Source organism: Strix uralensis, chromosome 5 (genome assembly GCF_047716275.1).
Source record: "Strix uralensis isolate ZFMK-TIS-50842 chromosome 5, bStrUra1, whole genome shotgun sequence".
In the NCBI taxonomy this organism is placed as follows: Eukaryota; Metazoa; Chordata; class Aves; order Strigiformes; family Strigidae; genus Strix; species Strix uralensis.
The window spans coordinates 87,545,792-87,572,777 of NC_133976.1; the positions used below are offsets into that span (position 1 = coordinate 87,545,792).

A 26,986-nucleotide genomic window follows, 5' to 3' on the forward strand; every position below is an offset into this window, starting at 1 on the left:
AGTGTATCTAGCCAAGAAGGCGAGGTTAGCATGTACTATTAGTCTGGAGAACAGGAGTTTCAGAGTCGGGAATCTGTGGCTACAGGAGGTACTGAGGCAGCCTTTGCTACCTGGAAATGTTGATATGACTTAGACGCCAGCCTGTAGGAGCGTCACCACTTCTGGGAGTAGGGGCTTGCATCCCATAACCTTCAGAAAAGTCCAGCTTCGTGTGAGTACTTCTCTGCCTCAAATTTTCCCAACTGCTTCACTGGGATATTACCATGACTTTACACAGTGGTGCTGTTAACTATTGAAGACCTACTCTTTCCAGTTGCTATGGTATGGTATTAAGCACAGCAACCAGCTTGCAAAATGTTTGCTATCTGAAGATGGAGAAGGGGATGTAGTATAATGTGAAACATTTCAGCCAGGCCTATCCCAGCTCACTAGAGTGTAAAATTTTCAATTTACTGGAAAGACAGGAAAGTTTTCATACTTTTTCCCCTCAGCACCACATAGGGCAGCATTTCATTCAGCGTGTAAAATCAGCCTGTGAAATTGCTTCAGTAAATATTTTGAGCAAATGCATTTTAGGGGACATAACTATTGCTGCTGCAAATTGATGTGGCTTTATTAATATCAGTGAAGGCAAGGTAACTCCTAACTGCCGTGGCCCTGGTGCTAGCTATGGCAGATAGACATCTTCAAAAGGCTTGTTGTGCACAAGCACTGGCCCCCTTCATTTTAAAGGCTGCAATTTTGTTTTCAGTCTCGGCGTTTCCCGTGTCAGATTTCGGCACTACAGGGTATGATGTGGTCGGGAGAACGAGGGGTTGACAATGAGCTCGACTTGGCAGCTGCTGCTGCTCAGCCAGTTCCACGAGTCTGAGACACGCTACGCCGATGGGGGAATTCAAAGTTAAGTTGAGACTTGAAAATACTACAGAAGGGAATAGCTGATAGATTTGTAGGTCATGTTAGACAATTCCATTTAGAGTCTGCTGAAAACCAGTAATTCTAACATATTTATATAAAGGTTATAATTCTGTTTTGTAGGACTCTTGGAAACAAGACAGATGTAATCAGTCTTTAAAATAAAACTCCTCTCCACAGTGTGTTATAACTGGCCCATCATTCTCATACACAGTAAGATTCTTGATAGGCTATAACTAACAGGGAACAGGTCTGGAAAGACCTGCATACCTGTCAAACCATGCATACTAATGGCAACAAAGCGTGTTACAGAGGATGTCATAAATTACAGCTTTTTACACTAAGCTTTAGCTAAAACCTTTTGGATAGAGGGAGGTAAAACGTATCATGAATTTTTTACAAATTTTGTTTCGGATAAAATACCCAAAGACTTAAGGAAAACGTTCAAATGCAGCTAAGTGCCTTAGGTAACCAAATCTCATTAAAAATAGAGATCTAGTATTTAAGTCTTTTATTTAAATGGTTGTTGGCTGTAAATCTTACCTGTGGGACCAAGCCCGCCTTTAAAGGAGCAGAAAAAACATACAGCAGAGCAATGCATAGATGCATGAAGAATCACTTGAGAAGCTCAGAACTCACCCAGTGAAACCAGAACTTATCTCACAGCCAAGACTTAAGTATTCACTGAGATAAGAATATGTCTTACCAATACAGTTGCCTAGCGCATCTTGTATAAACCCATTCATGCACTGTAGCTTGGGTCGGCAACGGAAAGATCCTGGAGTATTCTGACAGATAAAATCGGGGGGGCAGTTATGAGTACCAGTCTCACATTCGTCAATATCTGGTACATCACAAAAAAAAATTGTTAGCAGGAGTCGGACAGAAGCTTTTTCATCACATTGAAAACATACGACATGAGTTACAAATGTCACACAGATTAATCCCCAGCGTGCCTTCATGTGACTCAATGCAGTGAGCCAGGATCAATCTGACCTACTGTCTCAAACAGAATCTCAGTAAAAACAAGTAAAATAGGTTAAGGTTTTTATTATTTGGTTATTAACATTATGGGATGTGTGTGTTATGCTTTACAAATTTAGTTCTCACAACTAAATAATTCAGAATTATTATAGAGCACCCGAAGCATCACGTTCAGCAGTGGTCTGCCTTGATTCAGCAGTGTGCTTGTACATGGGCTCAGCTCTGAAGTCAGTAAGACGTAGTTATAAGTCCAAGTGCAATTTTAATTTTAACCTTACATCCAGAGCAGACATTGTCTATTTCTTTCATAAATCAATTAATTGGCCTTGATTCTCATCCATATTAAGGCTTGCAATATCCTTGATTATTGTGCATTAAAATGCACATATAAATATGATTTCTGCTCACTTTAATATTCCATTCCAGTTCAGAATAGACAATAAATATTTGTGAATAAATTACGGTTCAGATAAAGCAGACAAGGGCTAAATTCATGAATTTAATTCATGAGTGTAACGCTGTCCACATAAAAGCAACTAAAATTTAATGTTTGCCACCTTGCAATGGGATGAAATCTCCTAAAGCGAGTAAAATACAGAAACTTTCTAGCAATAGGATGTCTCAGCTTTTCCATTTATGCAGTTGACACAACAGTAGATGCAATTGCTTATGCCTAGAACTTTGTGAAACTTTAATGATTGTGGAGTCTCTGATAAGTTTAGGATGGGTTAATACTGAATTGGGTACAGCAGGGTTCTACATGTTGCACACCTCAGTCATTTTACTTGGCATTTAAAAATCATATATGAAGATTAATCATTTTGTATCTTCATTGCTATTAACATAACATTGGTAATTAACATTATTAACATATCTTATCCAGATAAGACATTTCTAATGTTAATGGCATGCATAATTTACTGTCTGTACTCCTTTTTTTCCACCGGAGAAAGATTGTTAATACTTGCTGGGAAGCTATTTGTTGGCCTAAATCTCATGTAATTCAAATCAGCAGAAATTTTACTTCAAAGGGATCAAAGTTAGACCATGATACTTTGAAAAGCACTGTCTGTATGTTCTGCAGGTTTTGCACTGGAGTTTGTTCATCAGCTTTTTTATTCAATCTATTATTCATCACTGATCAGTTCCTACAATAAAACCTTACCCAGAATTTTGGTTGAGTTAATTTGCTCAGTGGAATGAAATTGGTCTGTTTATAAACAATTCTAAGCTCTGGGGGAACAGACTTTCTCATAGTGGAAACCAGTTCCACATCAAATGGAGTTTGCTGCTAATCTACACCTCTGCGAAGGCAGCGTGTCAGGTGAAGTTATGGATGCACATAACAATGTACTCTGAGCTAGATGCAACTTGAAATCAGGCACTTCTTTAGTAAAAAAACAGACTATTACCCTTGTCTTCAAGCACAGCCAGTCAAGAACAGTGCTTTTAACTCTTTTTCATTTTAGAATCCTTCAGAACGTTGTGATTAAGAAATGAATCCCATTGTAACAAATTTAAACCTCCTGAGGATAAAGGCTTATTTTTTTTAAAAGATGCATTTACCTTAGAATTTTCAAATTGAGTCACCTGGCCACTCCACCTGCCACACTTCATTTCACACGTCAAAGTGTGCAACCTTGATTCTTTCAGGTGAAATTAAACCATTAGGGACGCCTCAGGAGCAGGACTTAGGCACTCCACTCACTAATGAGCAACCAATTCATAGGACCAGACTAGAACTAGCCAGAAGGAACCACCAGAAAAACGTGTATAGCGTGAGTGCTGGGCCTTCAAAATAAACTCTTTCAGTCCCCATACCAGCTCCTATTGTCAGTGTAAAATGAATGTAGTTATCTCTCCTGGAAGTCTATGTAGTATTCCACAGACAGTCTGATCTGGTATCTGCAAGGTGACAGGTAGAAAACTACTGTCCCAGAAGAACTAGGACTGTCTGCGTGTCCCTGTGTAACTACAGCTTACATGTGTATTTACCAAAAGTAAAAAAGCATGACATGATGATGTACTTATTTTTTTATTTAAGTCTAGAAGATTTCAGTTTCTCTGCACAGGACGTACCTTTGCAACGACTGTCATCCGTTAGTTCATAACCAGTTCCACAGCTCGTGTCCCGCTGACAGCGAAAGGATCCTAATGTATTGACACAGGTTTGTCCAATCCCACAGCTGTGCGTCCCAGTGATACACTCATTAATATCTAGAATATGCAAAATTATTTAAAGAAAGAGAGAGTAAATATGAAACATGAAACTTGCAGAAATCCTTCCTTTGTTCTGCCTCCCACCAACATATGGGACTCAAGACACAAGTTGCAACTTCCTACTTGATAGACATTTCTTTTGTGAATTTTTTTCATTTTCTCTTTGAATGCATAAGAAAATTTGGCATCCATGTGTATCAAATGTAAAAGTTCTTCCTTTTTATGTTTCACGCTAGGCTAGCGTTAATCTGACCTATCATCAATACCTATTTTATATTATGAAGGTTGGATCTGAGCTACTTACCTAAACTCCCTTTTCAGTTAATGACAGAAAAGGGCACTCCTGTTGGGTAACGCTGTTCATCCTAGAATAGCTACACAGAACAGGCAAGATGAACTGTGCCCTGGAAGTGCTTGTTTCTCTCGGGTAGCGACAAAAGGAGCCTCGGCTGACTAGCGCAGAAGCAGACGTCTACACTGCACGTCTGAAGTCAAGTGCGATGAGCTCGACCTGAACCCATTTCATCTGATCTCCCTTTAGTTCTTCTTATGGGAGAAACTTAACAATTATTCCCCCTTGACTATTCCCACGCCACTCACGAGATCCAAAACTTTCATCCTTTCTGTCAGTCAATTAACAAGATGAAGAATCCTACTCTACTCCACCTGCCTTATCAATTACTACCTACTATTATAAAAGAGAACAATAAAGTCAAGATCTTCTGCCTCTTCTCCACTCTAAATCCTCCATCTCTTCTACTGATTCTTTCCTAACTCCATTTTCCTACAACTCTCATTCCAACACTCTGTTTAAATCAACTTTTTACGATCTCATGTCCTTCCCCAGCTGGCATAAGCATATTCTGATCTCTTCTGTCTGGATCTTTTTTTATCTATTCTTGCTCTTTTAAAACAAGGACGTTGATAATCGAGCCAATGGTTTTATTTCTTTTACCTTCACAGTTGACACCATCTGGCTGAAGCTGATACCCAACAAAGCAGGAGCAGACATAACTGGATCCTGTGTCTCTGCACTGCTGAGAGCAGGGACCACCACCTAGATGGATATTTTAAGAAGTGTTATATAATAAAGAGTGTCTTCACAGGAACTGAAACAAACCATTAATTTCCAGGATGCTTGCTGATTTATTTAGAAAAGCAGATAACTAAACACACACATACACAAAAGAAGGAAAGGGCTAAATACTGAAAGAAGTGTTTGTAATCCCTGGATTCTTTTAGCTCTAAAAATGAATACAAGAAGGAAGTAAATTAAGGAGTCGCTCATAGCCCATTATTGTTAGAAGGGAAAATGCTGATGAACTCAGACACCTCCTCAGGTTTTGGCTGGGAAGTTAAAACTTTGTCTGGTGATTACTCTAAAACAAGGAAGACAAGATGCATCACCATAAGTTAGTGAAACATTTTCACTATCAGCTGCATTTGGCTTTATTTTTAGCCCATCACTATTAGGACCACACTCCTGAATTAGCTATAGCATGTGCTCTTTTCCTACTCAGCAGGCAGGAAACACGTAAGGGACAAGAGGGTACTGTGGGTGACAAAGGCTTCAGAGAACCTGAAGGAACCAAGACTTACTACTGCAGTACTAACGACCTAGTGAGGTGTGTGCAGGAGTCACAAAGGATATGAAAGAGAGCTGGGGTTATTTGGGCAGACAGAAAGAGAGAATACTATAGGAAATTCACACAAGATTTGGCTCATCATTAAGAAAACTCACTTTTTCTGATCTTGTCAAAAAATAAATATTAAAAAAATTAATATTCTCACAATAGAGAAAAGATTATATATTTCCAACTATTCGCTGTAAGAATGTTGATATTCTTAGTACAAATAGAACCTGTCTTCTTCCATTTTTCAGAATGGCTGAACGGGTGTTAAACAAAAGGTCTGAGATAAGCACAATCAATGTGGGCAAATGCAGATGTAATAGTTTAAACTTTTGAGTGAATTAAAGTAATTTTTTTTAAGTGCCACAATTTCTAATGAGGACAGGGCCATTAATACACCACAGAAAATTAGGTCTGTACTCAGTACTGGCAAAGGCAATGACATTAGAAGGAACCACGTCTTGTGGTTGAGATGGACAGCTACCGCTTTCTGAACCTCTGCTAATACTGTGAGCTCCTGTCAGCCACAATAAAACCTATTGTGGAGGTGTTGGAAGAACAGAATTAATTTCCTCATATACCATGAAGGTGCTCCAAAACCAACTGCTGAAATTTCCACTGCCTAGGAAATCTAAGTTTCCATTGGTGAAGTTTGGAAAATCAGAAGTAATCCTGGCGTGCCAAGTTTATCAGAAAATATACTGTAGACAGAAACTAATTTGTAATTAGTCATACCAATCCATCTCTTGCAGGCAGCTGATTAACTGACAAATGCACAACTGATTACATAAAGAAATAATGCTAGGAAAATATATAACACATTTTTCTATGTCATCTCTTGTAATTAGCAGCTGGAGAAAAGGAGAAGAGGCAGTGTTGGCTTTGACTAGCTAATGACCTAGCAGACATTTCCATCCTCTCTGGAGTGTAATAGCTATACAATATGTAGCACAGTAAATCATCTCTCAACTGGAATATAAGTCTATTAAATTGATTTTATCCTAAATACATTACTTAGTTCTGAAATGCTTGCAGAAAATAATAAATCACTGCTGGTTTAAGTTTATAGACATGTAAATCACATGTGACAAGCAATAAATCAGAATACTTAGCAGAACAATATCCCAATAACACATTCTTCCCAGGAGGCAGAACGGCCTGACTAATGAGGACAATAGCCGCTTTTCTTCCTTTTTTTCAGGTGATGCATCTCAAAAGGAAACAAGTTTCATTTCATATTCAATCGCTGTGATCACCCCAAGAGAAGGATAAAAGAATGCACGTTTAACATACGATCCCCACGTTCTGAAGAATCCAGAGTGCTCCATGGGTAACACCTCTGAGGTATTATCCACTACAAGTTAAATAAAAGTTATATGTATAGTCTAAGCTCCGGTTGGGTAAGATGAACACCACTAAGGGAGACAATGTACTTGTACTTAAGAACTATTGAGGCACCACATAATGGCCTACCATTTCTTAGAAAGGATCTTCATTCTGTTGTTTCTACCCATAACTAGCCTAGGCAAATGGTTTTGGCTAATCTCTAGATCTAAGTTTGCTTCACTTTTATTGGAGATGATCACAAAAGAGCTGGCTAACAGGACTAGTCACCTGACTTACCTCTGCAGCCATCATGCAGATAAGGATCTTCTTGGTCTAGTTCCTCCTTTGAAATTTCAACTAAAAAGAGGAGAGACAGGCGTTACAGGAGAAAGCACTTTTCTTCTCACAGTAAAAAGCTGCTTGCTTGGGACGGGGCTCAGACCAGGCCTTTGGATAAACCAGGACAAAATTAAAGAGTATTATTTACATATTTTACAGCTATTTCATACTTAAATTTGACATTCAAATGCACATGGCCATGGGGCATTTTCCATCTGACTGATTCAATATGAAAGTCACGCTATGATCACAGATTACGTATGGGCTGAGATTTTCAAATGCAGGTTCTTAACATTAGGCTTTTAACCAGAACTTAACCTCATTTTCATAAGACATGTTGTTGAGGCATGCTTGACTTCCACTGACTTTATAGTAGCTTGGGGTACTCACAGTTTTAATGAAAATCAGATTAACCTCAGTTATTTATTTAGACTTCGTTCCAAAAAGAACTCCACACCCAAGTTTTGGGCACCTACTTATGGCATTCTTTCAAATGTACTTCATATACCTTAACTCAAAGAGTTTTGATCAGCGGTACTTCTACTACGTGCATGTGTCCTGAGAGTTCTTCCTCTCCACCTGGAGGACGTGGAAGGGCTGAATACATCCACTGCCTGAACCCACTGCTTGCCCAAAGGACTAGCTAATGGACTTCCACCAATCCTGCCACTTTGAACGCAGGGGAGATGGTAGGTTAGTAGTGAGATGTGTAAAAACAGAATCTCAAAATTCTCTGGTTATGGAATAGGAAACTTCATCTCATTTCAGTGATTGTTTGTAAGCCTCTTCAACCAGCAGTCGCTTACAAGTGAACAATACATCACGGATGTGAAAGCAAGTGTTTGTGCAGTGGCACACAGCTGGGTTGGTACATTCACAGAATCACAGAATCATCTCGGGTGGAAAAGCCCTTGAAGACCATCCAGTCCAACCATTAACCTCACACTGACCGTTCTCAACTCCACCAGATCCCTCAGAGCTGGCTCAACCCAACTCTTCAACCCCTCCAGGGATGGGGACTCCCCCCCTGCCCTGGGCAGCCCATTCCAACGCCCAACAACCCCTTCTGCAAAGAAATACTTCCTAAGAGCCAGTCTGACCCTGCCCTGGCGCAGCTTGAGGCCATTCCCTCTTGTCCTGGCGCTTGTTCCTTGGGTCAAGAGACTCATCCCCCCTCTCTGCACCCTCCTTTCAGGGAGTTGTAGAGGGCCATGAGGTCTCCCCTCAGCCTCCTCTTCTCCAGACTAAACCCCCCCAGTTCCCTCAGCCGCTCCCCATCAGACCTGTGCTCCAGACCCTGCACCAGCTCCGTTGCCCTTCTCTGGACACGCTCAAGTCATTCAATGGCCTTTTTGGAGTGAGGGGCCCAAAAATTGAACCCAGTCATCGAGGGGTGGCCTCAAGCCACAGGGGTCACACAGAAGCTAATGAAATCAGTTTGCCCAAGTCTGGTCTGATTTTGTAGAGGTCTCTGGGGACAGAGTACCAGAGGTTACTCTTTATGTGACTAAGAAACGTTACACAGGGAGTCAGTTTGCAGCAGTATGCCTTGCATGCCTTGCTGTCACAGAATCACCTAGGTTGGAAAAGATCTTGAAGATCATCTAGTCAACCATTAACCTAACACAAACAAAAGGTGCTAGTCCAAGAAGCTGCCTCACGAAATGGAGACTGATCTCCCCTTCACGACTAACAAAGGTGTCTGTTCACGTTGCTTGCTCTGCCTTTCTACAGGCAATTTTTACTGTCGATAGGGATATATGACATATGTTCAACCACCTGCTTGCTTCTTAGTTTAATGATGAGAACATTGTCCTGCCCTGCTTGTTGACACAGACCCATCTTTGCAATGCATAATGGTTACTATGTGTGCCACACTAACCATACTATCCATATGCATAAAGGTTATTATATGTGCCACTCGCCCACAAGGGTAAGTGGGGAAATACTGTACACTGTGCTCACGATTCTGGATTTTCAGATGTTGATATATTTCTCATGTCATGCAGGCATACTGAGTCTGCAAATTTTTTGTTATTAGCAGAGTGGTCTAAGTACAAGGTGTCTTCCAGTCCAGTCACTTCAGCCAGTGCTAATGGACAAGGGGAATTCTCCTGTCAAGGAGAATTCTTCAAACAAAGAAACAGGCAGGGCATTTCTAAATGTTTCTCAATAAGGGTGTACGCTGACATAAGCCAAGTTTGAAAGACCTGAAACAAGTCTGGTAACACATTGGCTCAAGCAGACCAATGCAAGCTTTTGTGGTGGGGGTTGGGTTTAAGTGATTGATTAGGACAATGTCTCCCAAAATCTGTCACTGGTGATCTGCTAGCCAGCAGGCATGTCTTCAGTGCTCAACTGCCCATGAAGGAGGCAACACTACACAGCATGACTCTTCTGCATTTCAGGTCTGCCTGCTAAGTGAAAAAGGCAAAAGAACCCCAAACCCAGGTCTGTAAGGGTCAGTTTGTCCACACTCATTCTCTTCAGCTCTCTGTGGACTGGGTACGGAGAAGAGTATCAGGAGCTGCTGCCATCTAGATGCCCCTCTTTTCTGATAATGTCAAAAGAAATGCAGATACCATGTTTCCCGGAAACATTCCGTTCTCCCAGACAGTCCAGGCCTTTCAAATGCCCCAGTTTGTGGGCATTTGAAACACACATTGGCCTGTCACACAAAAGGCAACATCTGAATTCTGCTGAGCTGGCAAAGGCCATCTGGCTTTTAAATCCAATTAAAAGAATCAGTTGTCAATTTTCTTTTTAATCAAGAATTTATCAGTGGGTAAAATGCCATTAAAAATTAATAGCTTATACTCAGTCTCCAAGATAAGATCATTAGTGGCCAAAATAATGTGTCTTATAGTTAAGTTCCGACACCAGGAACTGAGTGACCACTTCCCAGCTCTTTTAGCCTCCTGTGGTACACAACGTTCCAGCTACCACTAGCCAAAAAAATGAGCTACAAAACATGCATCATTAATTTACTCAGAGAAGATCTCAAGTTAGAGGAATTCCAACAGAAATAACTTAAAGTACAAGCACTCCTTGTACCCCATATCATTTTGTGTCTTGCTTTTTTACAATTTGCAACATAAAATACCTTGCTCCTTTTTCGGAGCATCATCGCTGATGGACACATCAATGCCTTCTTGACCCTTCACACAGCAGGCTCTGAAGACAATTCCACACTGGTATCCTATCTTGGGGTTGGGTTCACAACTCTGTCCTTGAACTTGGGCAGCCTTTCCCAGCAAACAACAGTAACAACATATCTGTTAAAAAAAAAAAAAAAAAAAAAAAGAAGAAAAAGTCATATCCCAGCCCTGAGCAAATCAATGCAAATTTTGTCAGTAGTGTCAACAGTGTTATCTCACCTTGGCAAACTGATGGACATTTTTCTGCAAACTTTTTAAGAACTGGTATACTTAGGCTCAGACATTTTAATCTGTAGTTGAGCTCTGTATCTGGCCTACATAGAGCCAAGCACAGAGCCTGGACCCAGTTCTCATAAATACTGTGTATGTGTGAATGTCTGTGCAAGGTCGTGTGAAGGACCAGAATGGTCCACATATATATAAGGAATTTCATTGCTCCCTGGCTGCGTAGCCCAGTTTCAAACACCAGCGAACAGTGGGAACTCTTAACACCTCTGCTTCTCTTTTATGTTCAGTTCAATCAAAATGGGACACGATCAATGAAGTGCATGACTCAGTTTATAATTAAACTGCCCACTCGACTTCCCAGCAAAAAGCACCCCTCTCTGAACTAACAGACAAAGAAGCCAACAAACATGATTCATCCAAGTTTAGTGTTAACAGGTCATAAAGAGAAGTTATTCTGCTCTGAAAAACAGACTACATAGTCAAACATTATTTAAAAGCATCGCGGTCCTGACATGGCTTCCAGCAATGAAACATGATCTGCCTCTTCCAGACCTCCTGAACTACGGCCCTGGAATACACCACAGAAATGAACACAAGACAAGTTAATCCTGCGGAGGTTTCCTTTTATTTTAAATTGAGGGGACACTGCTGAGTTATTCAGTTTTCTTCCTTGCTGTTAGAAAGCAGCAAAGATGTTTGGTTCTCTGGAACTGGTGTCTGCCAATTGCTACTGTCATGTAAAAGCAGATTTAAGCTTTTATTGTTCATTTTATTATTCTTCCACTCCTTTTTGCTTGAAGAAAATAGACTGAGCCATTAAACAGAGCAGATGGGCTATAACATAACACTGAACTAAATTTCTGTAATTTACACCTAGTGAAAAGAAGGCAACTATTAAATTTCTTTCATTACTCTGAGATATATACCCCTGCCTGTAAGTTTTCCCTTATAAGGTATTATATATATTTCTCTCTCTGTACTGCAGTGAAAGGTTCTTTTAAAACCCAGAGCAGCATGAAAGTAAAATAATAAAATCCTTTTTCCTTATTTCTTCAGTCTGTTTTCACTTTACAGCATTCTGAAGTATGTAAGCATGCTATTTTGTACTTTGCCTTTAAATACACAACTGAATCCTTTCCCTGCTGCAGAATGCTGTACAGCAGGAACTCTTCCCTCCCGGCCAGTGCTGGGGTGTTGTTTTCATGCCCACCATAATGTTAAGATACACGATTTCCCTTATTAACTACTGTTTGGTAGGATGGTTCCTCACTACCCACTTTTTTTACCTGTTCTCCAACCACTTCCATCCAGTGGCAGATGCTCTGGTTTCATCGCTAATATGACTGGGATATTTCCATCTTTTCTGGCTTTTCCAGATGACTTTAGAAATCAATATTTGATTATCTCTTCCAAGAATTGTAACATTTCTGAATATTTATTCTAACTCATCTAACATTTTCCTGAGGCATCCTTCTCAAAGTTTTTAACATCTGTCTACAATTTTGTTAGATTTCCAATTTTCACAACCATATATTAGAAGACAGAAATGAAAACTGAGCTGAAGATTCATTGACTTAAGCTTGCGTATTTTTGATAACCAAATCTTATTTAAGTTACTGAATACAGCTGACGCCTTGCCAAATTCTGACATTATATACTTCTGGATATCCTCACTGGCTTCTACTGTTAGACATATGAATTGACTCCATCTATTCTTTTGTTTTGTCACACAATGCTCAAATTGGGAGTTACAGAGTTTCTCTGGATTTTTTTTGTAAAGAGCGATCATTAATCTTGCCATTCTTGAAGTGTTGAATAACCTTACGTTCTTTATTTCTTCCAGGTTGAGCCACCACTTGAAAGACCTCTGTCTCCAGCTAACGTGAACCTTCAACTACAGAGCTTGCTAAGTCTTGCAATGTCTGTAAGAAACTGTATCTTCATTTCACATAATTGTACACATTGAACCATTCGCTCCAACCCGTATTTATTCTAACTGTGTGTGATGCATCTTGATTTAACATCTTGATAATGAGAATAATTTATGTTGCTATACCACAGCCAAAATGATCCAGAGATGGAAAGTGTAAAATGTTTTCTTAACTGATGTTTATGGTAACTGGCTTTTAATATTGACCCTAGAAGATTCTGCACTGGCAGTTCCAAAGCCTAACATTTTCTGTTCAACTAAAGAAAAAAAGATGGAGAAGCTGATAATGGCCTTGTGCTCAGAGCCCACCCAGGAGTCTGTAGACCTGCATAAGTCTCCACATATTTCACCTATGAACTTGGAAAGTCACCTTTCCTTTCAGTTCTCCCACTGTGGAATGGTAATAAAACAGCAGTTATAAGGCAAGTTTAACTCACGTTCACTGAGCACTCTGGTATTCCAAGACACAAAGCAACATGTCATTATAACTATCACTATCCTGGTAAGATTAATCTCAACATTGCCTTTTTCACACTGATTTTTTCAGGGTTCTTAGCCTATTCTGAAAGACTTTGATCCTTTAATCTGGAGTGCAGTCTAGACTCCATATTAGTTCAGTTCTTGATGTGTTTGCAGCCATTTCCCAAAGGTTGCCAGCTGCCTGGAGGCATTTTGCAATGACCATTCACCCATTTACTAGAACCATCACTGCCTTCATGGATGGTACAACCTAACGATCAAGTTGTTATTACACACTTTCACTGCCTGTAAGCCTTTGCTTCTTAAGTGATCCCGATAATAATCTCAAACATTTTTTCCTTTGCCTCTCCCCTGTTATTAGCAAAAGCCCGTGCAGCTTCAAAGCCATGCCTTGATCATCGTGTTTGGATAGAAAGCTGTGTCCTACTCGAAGTCCTGTGATCCCTTGGCTGCTCTTCTACCTTCCCTTCTGACAGAAAGAAATAAAGATGGCAGGAAGAAAGGAACAGTTACATGTGAGAAGTTTGAAGATTTTTGGTGGGATTAGAAAGCACTAATTGCATTCATCAATAAGCTCTCTTAATTACTTAAATTTTATAATAGTTCTTTATTATTTATGTCACCATTTAAGTTACCAGATCGGGAAGAGTGAACTATGTCTTAACATTGCTTTTGTGTATTTGTCCACAAGAGGTCTCTCACTTGCTGAAATCCAGACTAAACTAGTAAATGTTATGAATAACAGACTGAAAAAAACACAAATAACTCAGGGAACTTTTTCAGAACTTTTGAAGATCTGAACAAAAATAAAAAATATGTTCAACAGTTCAAAGCAATAAAACTTTTGTGCTCACCTCATATACACAACCAAAGTATCCTTGACAAAACTGGGGAGATAGCGCTGTATTTTGATCTTTGGAAAAAGAAAGTGCCTATGACAATTTGGGGGAAAATGTCTGAGCACCTTAAAGAAGGTCAGATTTCTACAAGATTCACTCCTTTCTGCAGGGCTGTTGTGGTAGAAACTTTCAAAAAATCATTTCTACATCTCCTGTATCAGCGACAAATCTGGAAATTGATTACTGTCTTTTGATGAAGATTTTAAAAATCAGTGATTAATTTTGCATCCTTTTTTCCAAGGCAAGAAAAGCTATGCTTGCAAAAAAATAAAGGAGTAAAATTATGCCCATCATTACCTATGCCTACCGCCCTCAAGTGTAAAAGCTGAGGCGAGTGTTTTCAAAATATGGTCTTTTTATCTTCTTTCCAATTGTGAGTTTTGGATTCAAAAGGAATATTAGCTGCCTCATCTGCTGCAGAGTACTGTGATTAATCCTACTAATTGAATTACTAAATTGCTCTTTCTGCTTCCTTGAAGGAAACAAAGAAGATTCAAAAGATTCCCTATGCTACCTAAACTAAACAAAACCCGACCAGCTCAGGCAAAATAAGATTCAAGCCCAGAAGCTTGCTTAGCACGGCAAGGGCACAATTGTCACATACGTTGTATGTCTCAAGGTCATCAGATTCAAAATGTATTCAACAAAAGAAAGGAGGAATTGTTCATTGATACTAGATCATAAATCATCTATGTCCATGATGGATCAAAGAGATTATCTATAAAGATACTCCTACAGCTCCCTCAGTACAGTTATTAAGTGTAGGATATTCCTGTTAGGGAGTGGGGGAGGAGAACGTGGCTCACAAAGATTAAGTAACACTGACTATGTTTATACCAGTAAATTAAACAGGGACAGAGTATGGGCTCAGGCATTGTCCTGCAATCATCTGTAATGTTTAAATATTAGCAAGCTCTAATGGCAACTAACATCCTCTCAATGCTGAAACATAATTTGGGGTTAGCACAGTCTAGCGAGCGTTCCTAACAGCCCTCGTGCACGGTGCTTTGCAGGGGAAAACCACCAGTTACAGGACATGAGCTGTGCTGTACCGTTTATTCTCAGGGCCAGAGATCAAGGCCCAGTCCATTTTGTTTAAGAATACAGCTGTCACCATGAAAACCTGCCATCTTTAAAGTCTGGCCATTCTAAAAACCAGCATCATTAACTCCTCTTCCTCATGCTGACAAGCTCACACAGGGAAACACAGAATCACCTCAGTTGGAAAAGCCCTCGAAGATCATCCAGTCCAACCACTGACCTCACACTGACCATTCTCAACTCCACCAGATCCCTCAGCGCTGGCTCAACCCAACTCTTCAACCCCTCCAGGGATGGGGACTCCCCCCCTGCCCTGGGCAGCCCATTCCAACGCCCAACAACCCCTTCTGCAAAGAAATCCTTCCTAAGAGCCAGTCTGACCCTGCCCTGGCGCAGCTTGAGGCCATTCCCTCTTGTCCTGGCGCTTGTTCCCTGGTTCAGGAGACTCATCCCCCCTCTCTGCACCCTCCTTTCAGGGAGTTGTAGAGGGCGATGGGAAAGTGGGTTTCCTTCAACAGTTACATTCTGCGGTAGCGTTGTCCCATGGTATGTGTTTAAAACAGTGCTGCTGTTAGAAACCTCTCTCTGGCAGCAAGCACTTGATCTGCAGGTACTCGCCATCACAGTCCTTGTTCATAGCCCTTCAAAGCACTGACACAGAGGGCTAAATATTTTTTCATGCCACATTCAGATCGAGGTGGACAGGCTTCCTAACAGTAAAGGCTGCGTAGAGGAATCTCCAGGTCATACCCTGAATGTGCTCAACGGGTGACATATGTCCCCCTTGGGGGACACACTCCACCATGGGACAAAATCACGCTGCACATGCAGACCAGTCTGTGACAACCCACCAATGCCAGCCTCATCAGCACATGTTATCTTCCTTCTACTCGTAGCAAGAATGTGGGTTAGTTCACAGCCCTGGCATCAGCAGCATCCTACTGCCAGGAACATGATCAAGCCAGTGTTTTGAAAACATATGAAACTTGTGAGTCACACGTTGTCTGCCATCTTCTATATAGTACATTTTTTTTAACAGAATGAACCAAACCATTTAGCATCTTTGAGCAGGGGGAAGAATTAAAATTACTCTATTTTCATCACAACTGAAAGAAATCTGTAACAAGACCAGAGCTGTTCGTGACTGGGTCAAGGTCATGATCTTACTGATGGAACCTTCTTCCAAAAACACTATGCTCCCTTTCAAGAAAAGAGAGAGACAAAGATAGCAATAAAGGCAGAGGGCAGGGCACAGATTAACTAAAGATGCCAACGATAGGCATTTTTATTCTAATAACAACTGCTATTATCGTAAGCTTACAGATGTCTCCATTCGATTGTAAATTGGAGTCATGGTAATTAAGGACACGTGCACAAGGTGGAATTATAAGTATGCTGGGAGGATTAACTTCAGTCTTACCCCTTTGGACCACCAAAAGTAAAACCCACTGAGTTTGACCCCAGGCCATGAAGCTCTCATCAAAGATAAAGTCTGAAACATGTCGGAGTTTCTCATCCATCCCCTCCTACAGCACTGATGTGTTCTCTTCATGCAAAAGTAGTTTCTTAGCCAATTACCTGTTAAAAGAGTTTCCACCCTTTTGCATTCTACCCTCTGCTTCTGCTAAAATATATTCAGACAGTCTGCTTCACTCAGTGGGGAACTGTTTCTCTCAAAGAAGCTCAAAGTGGACAGCCTTAACAGAGACATGAGGTGTAGGGGGGAAAAAACTGGTTATGTGCATCAAACTGAGTGTGGTGACCTTCGGGGTCAATCCTTAATACCAATCGAGACAGTCAATAACATTTCTTAAAGACAAACAGGAGTAGCTGATGTCTCACCTTGAAGTATTCAGCTTCACAGGTGGAGTTTTTATCAATATGTGAATCGCACTCCTCACGCACGTTGGCGAATTCAATCCCATCTGAACAGTACTGCTTCTCCAGCTGGCTGCGGCAGCACTGTACCTGAGTCATGCTGACAAAAGGACAGAAGCAATGGGAGAAGAAGGTCATATATAGGTCAAGAACAGATAATGCAAGTTTTGACAATTAGCACTTGTACTAGTCCCATGGAAAGAGGTTCCTGTGGGCACACATTTTCGTTACAAATTAAAAATATTCTCTAGGAGAAGGCAGAATGTCTAGGTGATATGTTTAATACAGTTTAACTGCCTGCCTACCTTGCAGTCTGTCCTAACAATTTCTTTAAGCAAATGGGTAACTTCAGCCGCGTTTGCCACAGGGCTCGAGGTCTCCAGGACGTGCATTCTTGCACGTTCTGTGAGAGCTGGTGGCTGAAGAGAGGATGGCGAGAAGCAAGTTGGTGCTCCAACTGACAGAAGGGAGAAATCAGGCCCTAGACATTGTGACAGTCTTCAATGCCATGGCCAGCCCACCCTCGCACCCACCGCCCCTTGCTCACACAAACAGGTACAGCATGTTGAAGGAAGCTCAGAGTGTTGCTCTGTGAGACAACTGGAGCTATGGGGAGAAGTGACGATACCAACAAAAGTCAGAGTGAGGAACAGAGTCTATTGCAAGCAAGAGGTGAAGAAAGACGAGAGAGAAAAGTATTAGAGAGCAGGAAGACGCAGAGACAGGATTAAAATCTGCAGGACACTCAGCTTTGTTAGTTCCACTGCTCATAAAATTATTCTATTTTATCTTGGTTTCAGTGAATGAATTGAAAACTCCTTCCCATGGAAAAAAAAAAATCTGCGTGATGAGGCTTTGAACTCCTCCACTCCTGTTCCTACTGCCACTTGAATGCAAAGCCTGCTGAAGGAGGTATCTCCCCTCTCTCCACTCTGTTTTTATGTGTAACTCTGCTTTGTTGGGTAGCATTGTTGGTGGAGCTTGCAATTTAAAGCTCTTCCACCGCTACCTCCTGTAACAGACACTGGGAAACAGATAAAAAAAGTTGTAAGAGTAACAAATCAGGTTACACATACAAGGATATAAACATAGCCATGTGTTTTGTGATAACCCAATTTCGCTATGTTACCTGTGTTGCTAGGGGGAAACTATCCCAAAGGCAACCCAAGCTGATAAATTCTATTTATAGCAGAACAGGGGCACCTAAAAGGCATGCCCTGATATGTTAGAGCTCTACAGGAAATGCAGAAAAATACCCTAAAAATGCACTTTTATACTTATCAGCACAGGAAATCTTACACATCTTACAGACCAACACAGTGAACACATTCTTTTTTGTTGTTAAGAGTATACATTTTTTTTTTTTTCATCAACTCTAGTTATTTGAACTGATGAGTAAAATCTTTTCAAGGGTTACATAGAAATACATAAAATGTATATTCAGCAAACCAATACCCTTTACTCTTAAAAATCCTTTATTAACACTGTTGGAAATTTTGGAAGTATGGGGAAGAGGGGTGGGTTAGTTGCACCACTGAACTACAGGCTTCTCCTACTGTCATCTGAGATTCCCGAGCATCACCTGTGGAGGAGCTTCCCTCCTCTCGATGACCATGGGATGAGCTTTCAGCTCCCAGGCGGGGCGAGGGACTCCCTCAGCTCTAAGGTCAGGCCATCCAGTCCAGCCCACTAAAAGCAGGGGACATGTGGGTCCTGGGCTCAGATTCTGCATCTCTGTGCATATTGGTGGGGTGAGGTTGTCAAGGTACATTCCTGAAGATTCCTGATTCTTACTTATTGGGTTTGTAACGGTCTGACTGTGCAGTTCTCACTCGCACAAAAACAGCTCTGAGACTTCAATGCATAGGAACAAAAACCAGGATAAGTTCATGAACAAATTATTCAAAAATAGACTCTAAAGTCATAGCAAGAAGTTAAGCCCAGGACAGTAACTTTATTTGGCAAAATAGATGAAGTTTTTGATATTTGATTTAGTTCCAGTTTGGAAGAATATATAGCTTTTTTTGTTGCTGAAATTCCCTCTGAAGCAGAATTTCCATTCCCTGCCCAGCTCTGGGGTGGTCTGACTGTCAGGACTCTGGAAGCCTGTAAAGCCTGAACCTCAAACCCAAGAGTGTGGGAGCTGAGAATTTCCAGCTCCTTTAGCCCTCCAAGTCCTGGTGAGGAGCTAGATATGTTAGCCACAGACAAACAAACAAACACACACCAGCAGTCTTTCAGTAGATTTGTTTGATTTCCAGTGTGGTGGGGTTTTTTTTTCAAATACAAGTCATCTCTTTGAAATCTCTGACAAATTGGCAATTTCAACCAAAACAAAAAAGTGTCTTAACAATGTTTCCCACAGCTCTATTCATAAGTCATGTGGCCCACCCCAACTGTAATAAGGAATTAAACATCAATTGAAAACTAGATTAAAATACCATTTGTTCATTCTCAGAACAATAACAATAAAGTCACACTTCATTGCCCAAATCCTACAGTGAAGTTGCACTGGTAGCAAATATTGCTTGAGACTGCAAACACTTATGTGGCTGTAACAGAGGTAGAAAACCTTGAAAGATGGCAGAGAAAAACGCTAGAAAAATCTGCACAGTGCTGGTCTTCCACCTGCAACTTCGCTTGCCCAGCTGACCATCCTCTTCCACGTGCTGATGGCCACTAGAGCGTACCACCGCAAGCTCTTCAGACTCCAGGACTTTAGATGAGGACTAGCACTCCCTATCTTTGCTAAATTATCTGTGTCTCCCTGACTTAGACTCTAATATAACCCTGGCTTAGACTCTAATATAACACATACCTGCTTTCTACTTCACAGTAAAGGAGCCATCTCTACTGGCTACTAGGACATCTAGATTTGTCTCTTCATGTAAAACCTTTCAACTCTTCCTGCGTAGCATTCCTAGTAACTTCATGTCTATAGACAGCTTACAATATGGGTCTATAAAAAGAGAGAAAGTAAAGGAGTACTTTCCCGTGTTTTGTTTTTTTTTAATTACTCCTAACAATTAAAAAAGCCAAAGGCTACTTCTTCCTTATCTGCCATATTCTGATTTTCAATTAAAAGAGTGCCACAGAACTTTATTGCAATAAGGAAGTATTTAAAATATGTCTGGAACCTTAAAACACTAAATACGGCATCTCTAGGAGCATGAGGCCTCATAACTGACATTCACCTAGAATATTTCAGGTCAAATCATGCATCTCTGAACGATGGGTTTTATTCGTGGCTCACCAGTGAACAGAAATCACGCAGACATTTAAAAAACCTTTGTTCTTAGTTGCAGATGCTGATCTAAAATTAATTTCATTACTAGGTAATTTGATTATAAATCAAGTTAAGAAATAATATTCAGAATTTATATTCTTTTACTTCCTGTTACAATTTAACCAATGTTACTGATTTTCAAGGAATAAATTTCCAGCTGAAAACCTACATGCGCATTTACCTCCACAATCCTTTCACATTTATTATTCTCCTTCCCAGAGAATGCACTCCTAAACCAGCACAGATTTCGCAATCACCTATTTTTCCTTTTATTTTGTTCCATAAAAGCATTAAAATTTAACTTTGCTCTGAAAATAATGTCTTTGTTGTCAGCCTAATTGCATTACCCTCTGCCTCCCCCCTTCTACTTATTAGCCTGTCTTCAAACTATGTCAGTGCTATTCATGTGCACAGTGGAAGGTCTTGGACAAAAAATATTAAAACTAAAAACTGAATGATTCCACTCCAGAATTATTTTGCAAAACCAAGCTGGGTCTTTCGCCCTTAGTCCTTTCAGTTTGCAGTTTAACATGCAACAGAAATGAACTTCGGAAAATTAAAAGCAAGAGCCAGATCTGGTATTATGAGTGACACAATATGACAAATGAAAATAATAAGAGTGCCTCAACAATGAAAATACATATATTTGATCACGTGTTATAAATTAGCAAGACTCAAGCAAAAATAATTGAGTCAACAAACCTCAAAATTAATCAGCTGCAAACCATAAACAACTTTGTAGATTACATCATAAAAGTTTTCTTGAAGGTGAAGTGTAAAATTATATAGATACCATACATTATGTAGAGAAACAATACTGGTGACATTGTGGCAGAGAAGGACGGAGTCTGACATTATTCACAAAGTGAAGCAAGCAAGTTCTCCTAAATGAGTGGCAATAAAACCCTGACAGCATAGCAGATTCTTCTTCTATCCCTCTGACTGTGAAGCCAAAAATCTTAGTGACCGTGAGGCACACTTGGCTGGCTACAGAGAAGAGGTAATAATTAATAAAGACAAACTTCTCCAAAACTAGCTTTAAGCAACTTTTTCAGACATAAAACTGCCACAACTTTGATGTCGAAAATCTCAGGCTCTTCCAGACTGACAATGGCATAAATCAATAAACATCTATCAGCAGTGAAGCCCCTGGTGCCTACCACTCCAAACACTCTTGTCTTATTACTTCTTTGTGTTCCCGTCTGAGTCTGGAGCCAAGGGCTGCCACTTGGCTCCGCATGGGAACACAGACCACCTTTTTGTTCTGTTTACGCACAGTACCTTAGCAGAGCAGCTTCCTCTTTTAAGCATTCTTGCAACATTAATAATAAAAAATGTTATTCCCAATGTAACTCCGAAAAGACTTTACACAGTGCTAAAGGCATGGAATTCTCATATGGAGACACGCTGTTTCTGGCCCAGGAATTCACTTCACTTGCTAAGGGCTCTGGGCAGGGGAAACTCTTCATTTTGAAAGGAAGATTTATTGGGCAGGTTGAGTTCCAAAAATAAATGGCAGCTGTTTCCAGCTGCTGTGAGTTTAACCACATCACAAGAAAATGGATGAATGGGCAAAAAGCTGCTGCTATGACAGCCAAAAGATATTATTCGTTAAAACACTACACTCATATTTACTGAGTCATGAAGACACAGGAAAAAATACTGTTGTTGTCCAGAGTGATAATACAATGAGGTGTACCCACGTGCGGGACAAGCGACCACAGTAAGAGATTGTAGAAGTGACTGGACATTGAGACTGGAGTCTTGTTGCAACTTAAAGGCAACTAAGAGTAGCCAGATAGATCTTAGGAATTCATGTGCACTTCAGACAGGCAGCTGGCTCACCGGCGGTGTAGGACAAGAAAGCGAACACATCTCCAGTTTCAACTGTCCCATATTCAGCAAGTGACGCTCACAGAGATGGCAAGTCCCTCAAGAACCACAGAGGCTTTGGGGGAAGGATCCTAAAAAGATGTTGAAACCCAGAACTGTCAGCTTGTTTCTAGGATGCATGGCATATATGAGAATGTCAGTGCTTGTGTGGAAACCCTCCTTGATTACTATGAATGTGCTTTAAATGGTTGGGGAAAGGTCAAGGGGACAACTCGATAAGGCAGCTTGTTCCTCACACGAACAAAAGGAAAGCAAAAGAAACTCTAGCAGTGGGCTTGCTTTGGGGGAAGGACTGAATCCGAGATGCCATTACGTTACTACTACTCTAAGCAGAGGATTCAAAACCAGCATGTAAATTCTTCTAAAGCGTGTTGGGGTAAGTACTCCCATCCAATCTGTTCTGTGTTGCACGGTCTTTGCAAAGGAACTAGACAAAACCATTTTTACTCAGTGACTTCATGAAATCTGCTCACTTCACAATGTATTTTTCCCTCGCACTCAACTGCTAACTTTGCAAACCCAAGCTGAAACACGCAGGGCAAACAGCTCCAGCTGGCATGAAGTAACAGGGGTTTGTACACCCAAGAGGCCCTCAAAGGGTGGAGGAGCACTCAAAGTCAGATGATCTACACTGTCCAACGCTGTGCTGCACTAGACAGTCAAAAGACCCCAGCTGGGGTTTAAACAACCACGTAATAGATGTCTGTCCCCCAGCAGCTCCCACTGCATGTCGGTGTCTAAATAGGAAGCAAGTTCTTTTGAAAATCTGTAACCAAAAAGGCATCCTGTGCCATATTCTCACCTGCCTAGACCTCAGCAAGCGCAAAGCCTGGTTTTGCTCTGAGCAGTAGGAACAAATGTACAAAATCAGTGTCATCACCCTCATGTGCCTGCAAAGGGAATCATGCTCCCTCACTGTTCGTTCTGGCTCCAGTTACACCAGCAATTAGGAGTAGAATTCGGCCCTTACTTTTGTGTCTGAAATGGCATCATGAAGTGATTTTTCTGTACGTGTGTTTCTGTAAGTGCTCGTGCCTCTCACAGAATATGTGCCTTTACTCACTTCTGACTTACCATCACTGATTTACCATCACTATTATTTTCTTAATTACGTATCAGTTATGCACAAAAGCTACATGAAGTATTAGTAAGCTTTTCCAGTTCCTACAAAGTCGTAAAGACTCTCTAAAATCTTTAAAAGAATACATTACATTTACAGCAGAATCGCAATTCACATTAATCAAACCATCATTAAATCATCAAGATTCTCGCTCCCAGATTGTTCAATAAACTTGGTTTCCTGTTTTTCCTGCCTCTGTTCTGTCTGTAACTCTTCTGACTCTTCAAGTATTTCCTAAATTGGGATATGAGTCCTATCTGTCAATTCTTCTGTGTAAGAGACTGCTTTCAATGCCAATATAAATGCAAAACTCAGAAAACATGGACAGACTTGCCTGCAAGACACATTTTTTCCATAATAAAGATGAATCCAACACTTCTACAATTACCATGGTTAAATCACTTTGCAATCCATTTGAAAAGATAGAGGGGAGCAGTGTAACGTGTTTTAAATACAAAGTCCTCTGTGAAACTGCCCCTCAAACTACCAGTCACAAATTGTTAGCTCTGCAAATTAAATGTAACAAGTGCACTTAACAGCAAAAATAATTCAAACTATCATTGACATAAAAAATACGAATGCCCCAACCGTGTAAGAGATTCAGTATAACCAAAATATTACTGTGCAAATCATTTTAACATTTACCTTCACTATTTTGTTTGCTAGATTACATAATAGAAATCAGTATCCTATTAAATATCAGTAGAATTATGAAATCTATTTATTAACTATAAGGTTACTATATTCTACGGTCAAATACATTTGACAGAAGTCGGACACTCTGCATAGCTAGGAATTTCTTTGACTTAAGCTTTAAGTTCCTCCACACAGCAATTCAGCTAAGAACTGGAGGACAATTATTTGTGTGGGACCCCACAGGAGAAACAGTTTTAAAAGGCTGTTGTACACGCATACATACGCATGTATTCAATCCATAGATGATTCATGTACAGGATCTCTTATGTTTCCTGATAAACTTTTGCCCAAGGATTTGGACCATTGCTGGGCTAGATTCACAGTCAGTATAAACTGAAGAAGCTTTGCTGACATTCGTGGAGCCACACTGAGATGTACTGACTGTAGGCAGAGTCCAAGCTCTGTGAGTAGAGCACAGGGGAAAAACTTCTGACTAAGAGACAGTACATGTCAAACAGATTAGAGCTGGGTGACTCCACACTAGACCAACAGCCAAGATTTGAAGGATTTAATGGAAGAAAAGTAGGTGCTCAGAAGGTACTCTCCAAGGCTAGATGTGGATTCAAAAACTTGGATTTAAGAGCCGGGCGCTTCATCTTCTAAATCAGCTTTCATACCTGCCATTCCCATAGTTTTACATTAAAATATGAACTACAGTTTAATATATAATACATAACGATATACCTGCATTCTCTGGACTCGGATATTAATGGCAGAGAAGTACATATTCTGTTTTTGTTTGCCCATTCAATACCCTTGTCACAGCATTCTTCCATTGAAAGATCTGCAGAAACGAGGAAAGAAAGAAAAACACGACAATGTATTTAATACAACCTTAGTAAAGGGTATTGCATCTGCCAGTTAAAAAAGAAAAACAACCCAAAAGCCCAAAAGAGAGTCAGTGCATTTTCCCCTCCCTAACCTACACACAGAATAGTGCCCCCCCCAAAAGGCAGCCACGGCCAAACGAACCATCCGTTAGCACCTTGCAATAAGCCCAAGTGCCGGAGGTATTTTCTCCTCGGTGAAGCGAACTGCAGTTTCCCTTAACCTTCCACATAAAGACACAGCCTAGGGACTGATACTCCAGCAGAAAACAGTTCAGAGTCCTGCACAATAAAAGGATCTGTTGGATTGTACTCCTTTATTAACAAAAGCGGCAGCAGCAATAAGCAACCTTTTAAAATCCTGAAGAATACAGGATAAATCAAATAACTGTCTGATGTGAAAGACAGAACTTAATTTGCAGCACTATTTTTTTCCTGAGGCTACTATCCAATTAATCTGGTTTGCTCAGAATTATGTCTGTAAATGCAAAAGTATTGCCCAGAGAGACAGAAATGTATATGGTATTTTGATCACTTAACATATGAAAGAAAAATTAATATAGATACCAACTTATACCAGCCCTGAAACTAAGGTAAAAAGCATACTGAAGATAATTATTTGTGCAGAGTATAATTTTTGCAACAGTCTCTAATTTAATAAAACTAAATACTGTTAATGAATTGACAAGCACTACAGGTTTGCTTCATATCCCCAGTGCAAAAGTTCACTGCACAGCAGGTGTATCAGAACTTGGAATAAAACATGAGTCACATTTTCCTATTAATTATCTCGTAGTCCAGACACTGAACAGCTCCTTGTACGACAAATATGCAATCTGTGTAAAAAACCATCTGATTATCACGAGGGACAGCTTTCTAATGCTTTCTCTTTGTTTCCCAAGTTTTTTGACTGACGGCCCTGACAGGCTGCAGCCCTGAGTGCTGAAGGAGCTGGCTGGTGTCACTGCCAGACTACTCATGATTATCTTTGAGAGGTTACGGTGAATGAGAGAAGGTCCTGAAGAACAGAAGTTCAAGAAGGACAAGAGAGAAGATCTGGGAAACTCTTCTCACTGTCTGGGACGGTGATGGAGGAAATCCTCCTGGAAACAATGTCCCAACACATGAAGGACAGGAAGGTGTTCGGGAGACATCAGCTTGATTTATGAAGGGAATATCATGCTTAACTAATCTCACAGCCTTCTACAACGAGGTGGCTGGCTCGGTGGATGCAGGGAGAACAGTGGATGTTGTTTACCTTGACATCAGTAAGGCTTTTAACACCGTCTCCCTGTTCTGCTGATCGAGGATGCCATTAAACTCAGACACCAGAGTGAAAAGAGTAGGCTGATTTTACTGCTAATAATTAAAGGATATAACTAAGTACTACAGAAAATAAGCAGTAAGAAAAAAAACAGAATAGTACAGTTACTTATTACTACATACAGTTAAGCAAGGCAATGCACCTAATCATTACTACACGACAGGGAGAATAGTGATGAAGAAAGATCCCTCACCACTTGCATCCGTTACCATCATCTAGAACTGCAAATGCTGGGCAGCCCCGGTTACAGCGAGGATTTGGAGAACTTTTCCCTGCAAGTGGGAAGTCCTACGCAGTGCATCCACCCATAGGTGAGGCATCCAAAGTCGTTGCAAGAGGGTCCAGCCTTATATACCAGGAATCAGCAAGCCAGAATAACTGGCACCTTTGTTTTGAGCAGAAACATCTGTTTTCATCCTCCTGTTGGATTCCACCCAAAGCCTGGCCAGGGCTCAGCGTGGAGAACCAAGGGAGTTTCTAACAAGACCAAACACTTGGGTTCTCAGCCTTGAACAAGGCTGAACAAGGGAAGTTGGATACATTCTCACAGCATTTCAGCCTCACTACTCATTAGATTTTGTCTAAGGTACATCTTTCACTAGTGAGCATACATATTTCATTAATGATCAGATACTAACAATTAACGGTAATGGTAGTAGAGATTTTACTAATTAACAGATACTAATAATAGATAACATTTAGTTGTGAGGTTCATCTAGAGGTCAACCTTGTTTTGGGGCCTATTATTCAGGCCCTAGCACTACACTCCCACAGCATCATCGCAGACAAGCTCACCGTGTACAGGTTAGGT

The 26,986-nt window shown here is 40.6% G+C and overlaps 1 protein-coding gene across 4 annotated transcripts in view; it reads right to left on the bottom strand.

Moving 5' to 3' along the window:
- Positions 1 to 26,986, bottom strand: part of FBLN1 (fibulin 1) — an 83,139-nt gene that overhangs the window by 41,513 nt on the left and 14,640 nt on the right. For all 4 annotated transcript variants that reach the window (XM_074872119.1, XM_074872118.1, XM_074872121.1 and 1 more), the window contains 7 exons: positions 24,709 to 24,808; positions 16,994 to 17,129; positions 10,519 to 10,690; positions 7,374 to 7,433; positions 5,075 to 5,176; positions 3,979 to 4,116; positions 1,622 to 1,759 (listed from right to left, as the gene is read on the bottom strand). In XM_074872119.1, the coding sequence (XP_074728220.1) occupies positions 1,622 to 1,759; positions 3,979 to 4,116; positions 5,075 to 5,176; positions 7,374 to 7,433; positions 10,519 to 10,690; positions 16,994 to 17,129; positions 24,709 to 24,808 (846 nt within the window). The remainder of the gene's footprint in view (positions 1 to 1,621; positions 1,760 to 3,978; positions 4,117 to 5,074; positions 5,177 to 7,373; positions 7,434 to 10,518; positions 10,691 to 16,993; positions 17,130 to 24,708; positions 24,809 to 26,986) is intronic.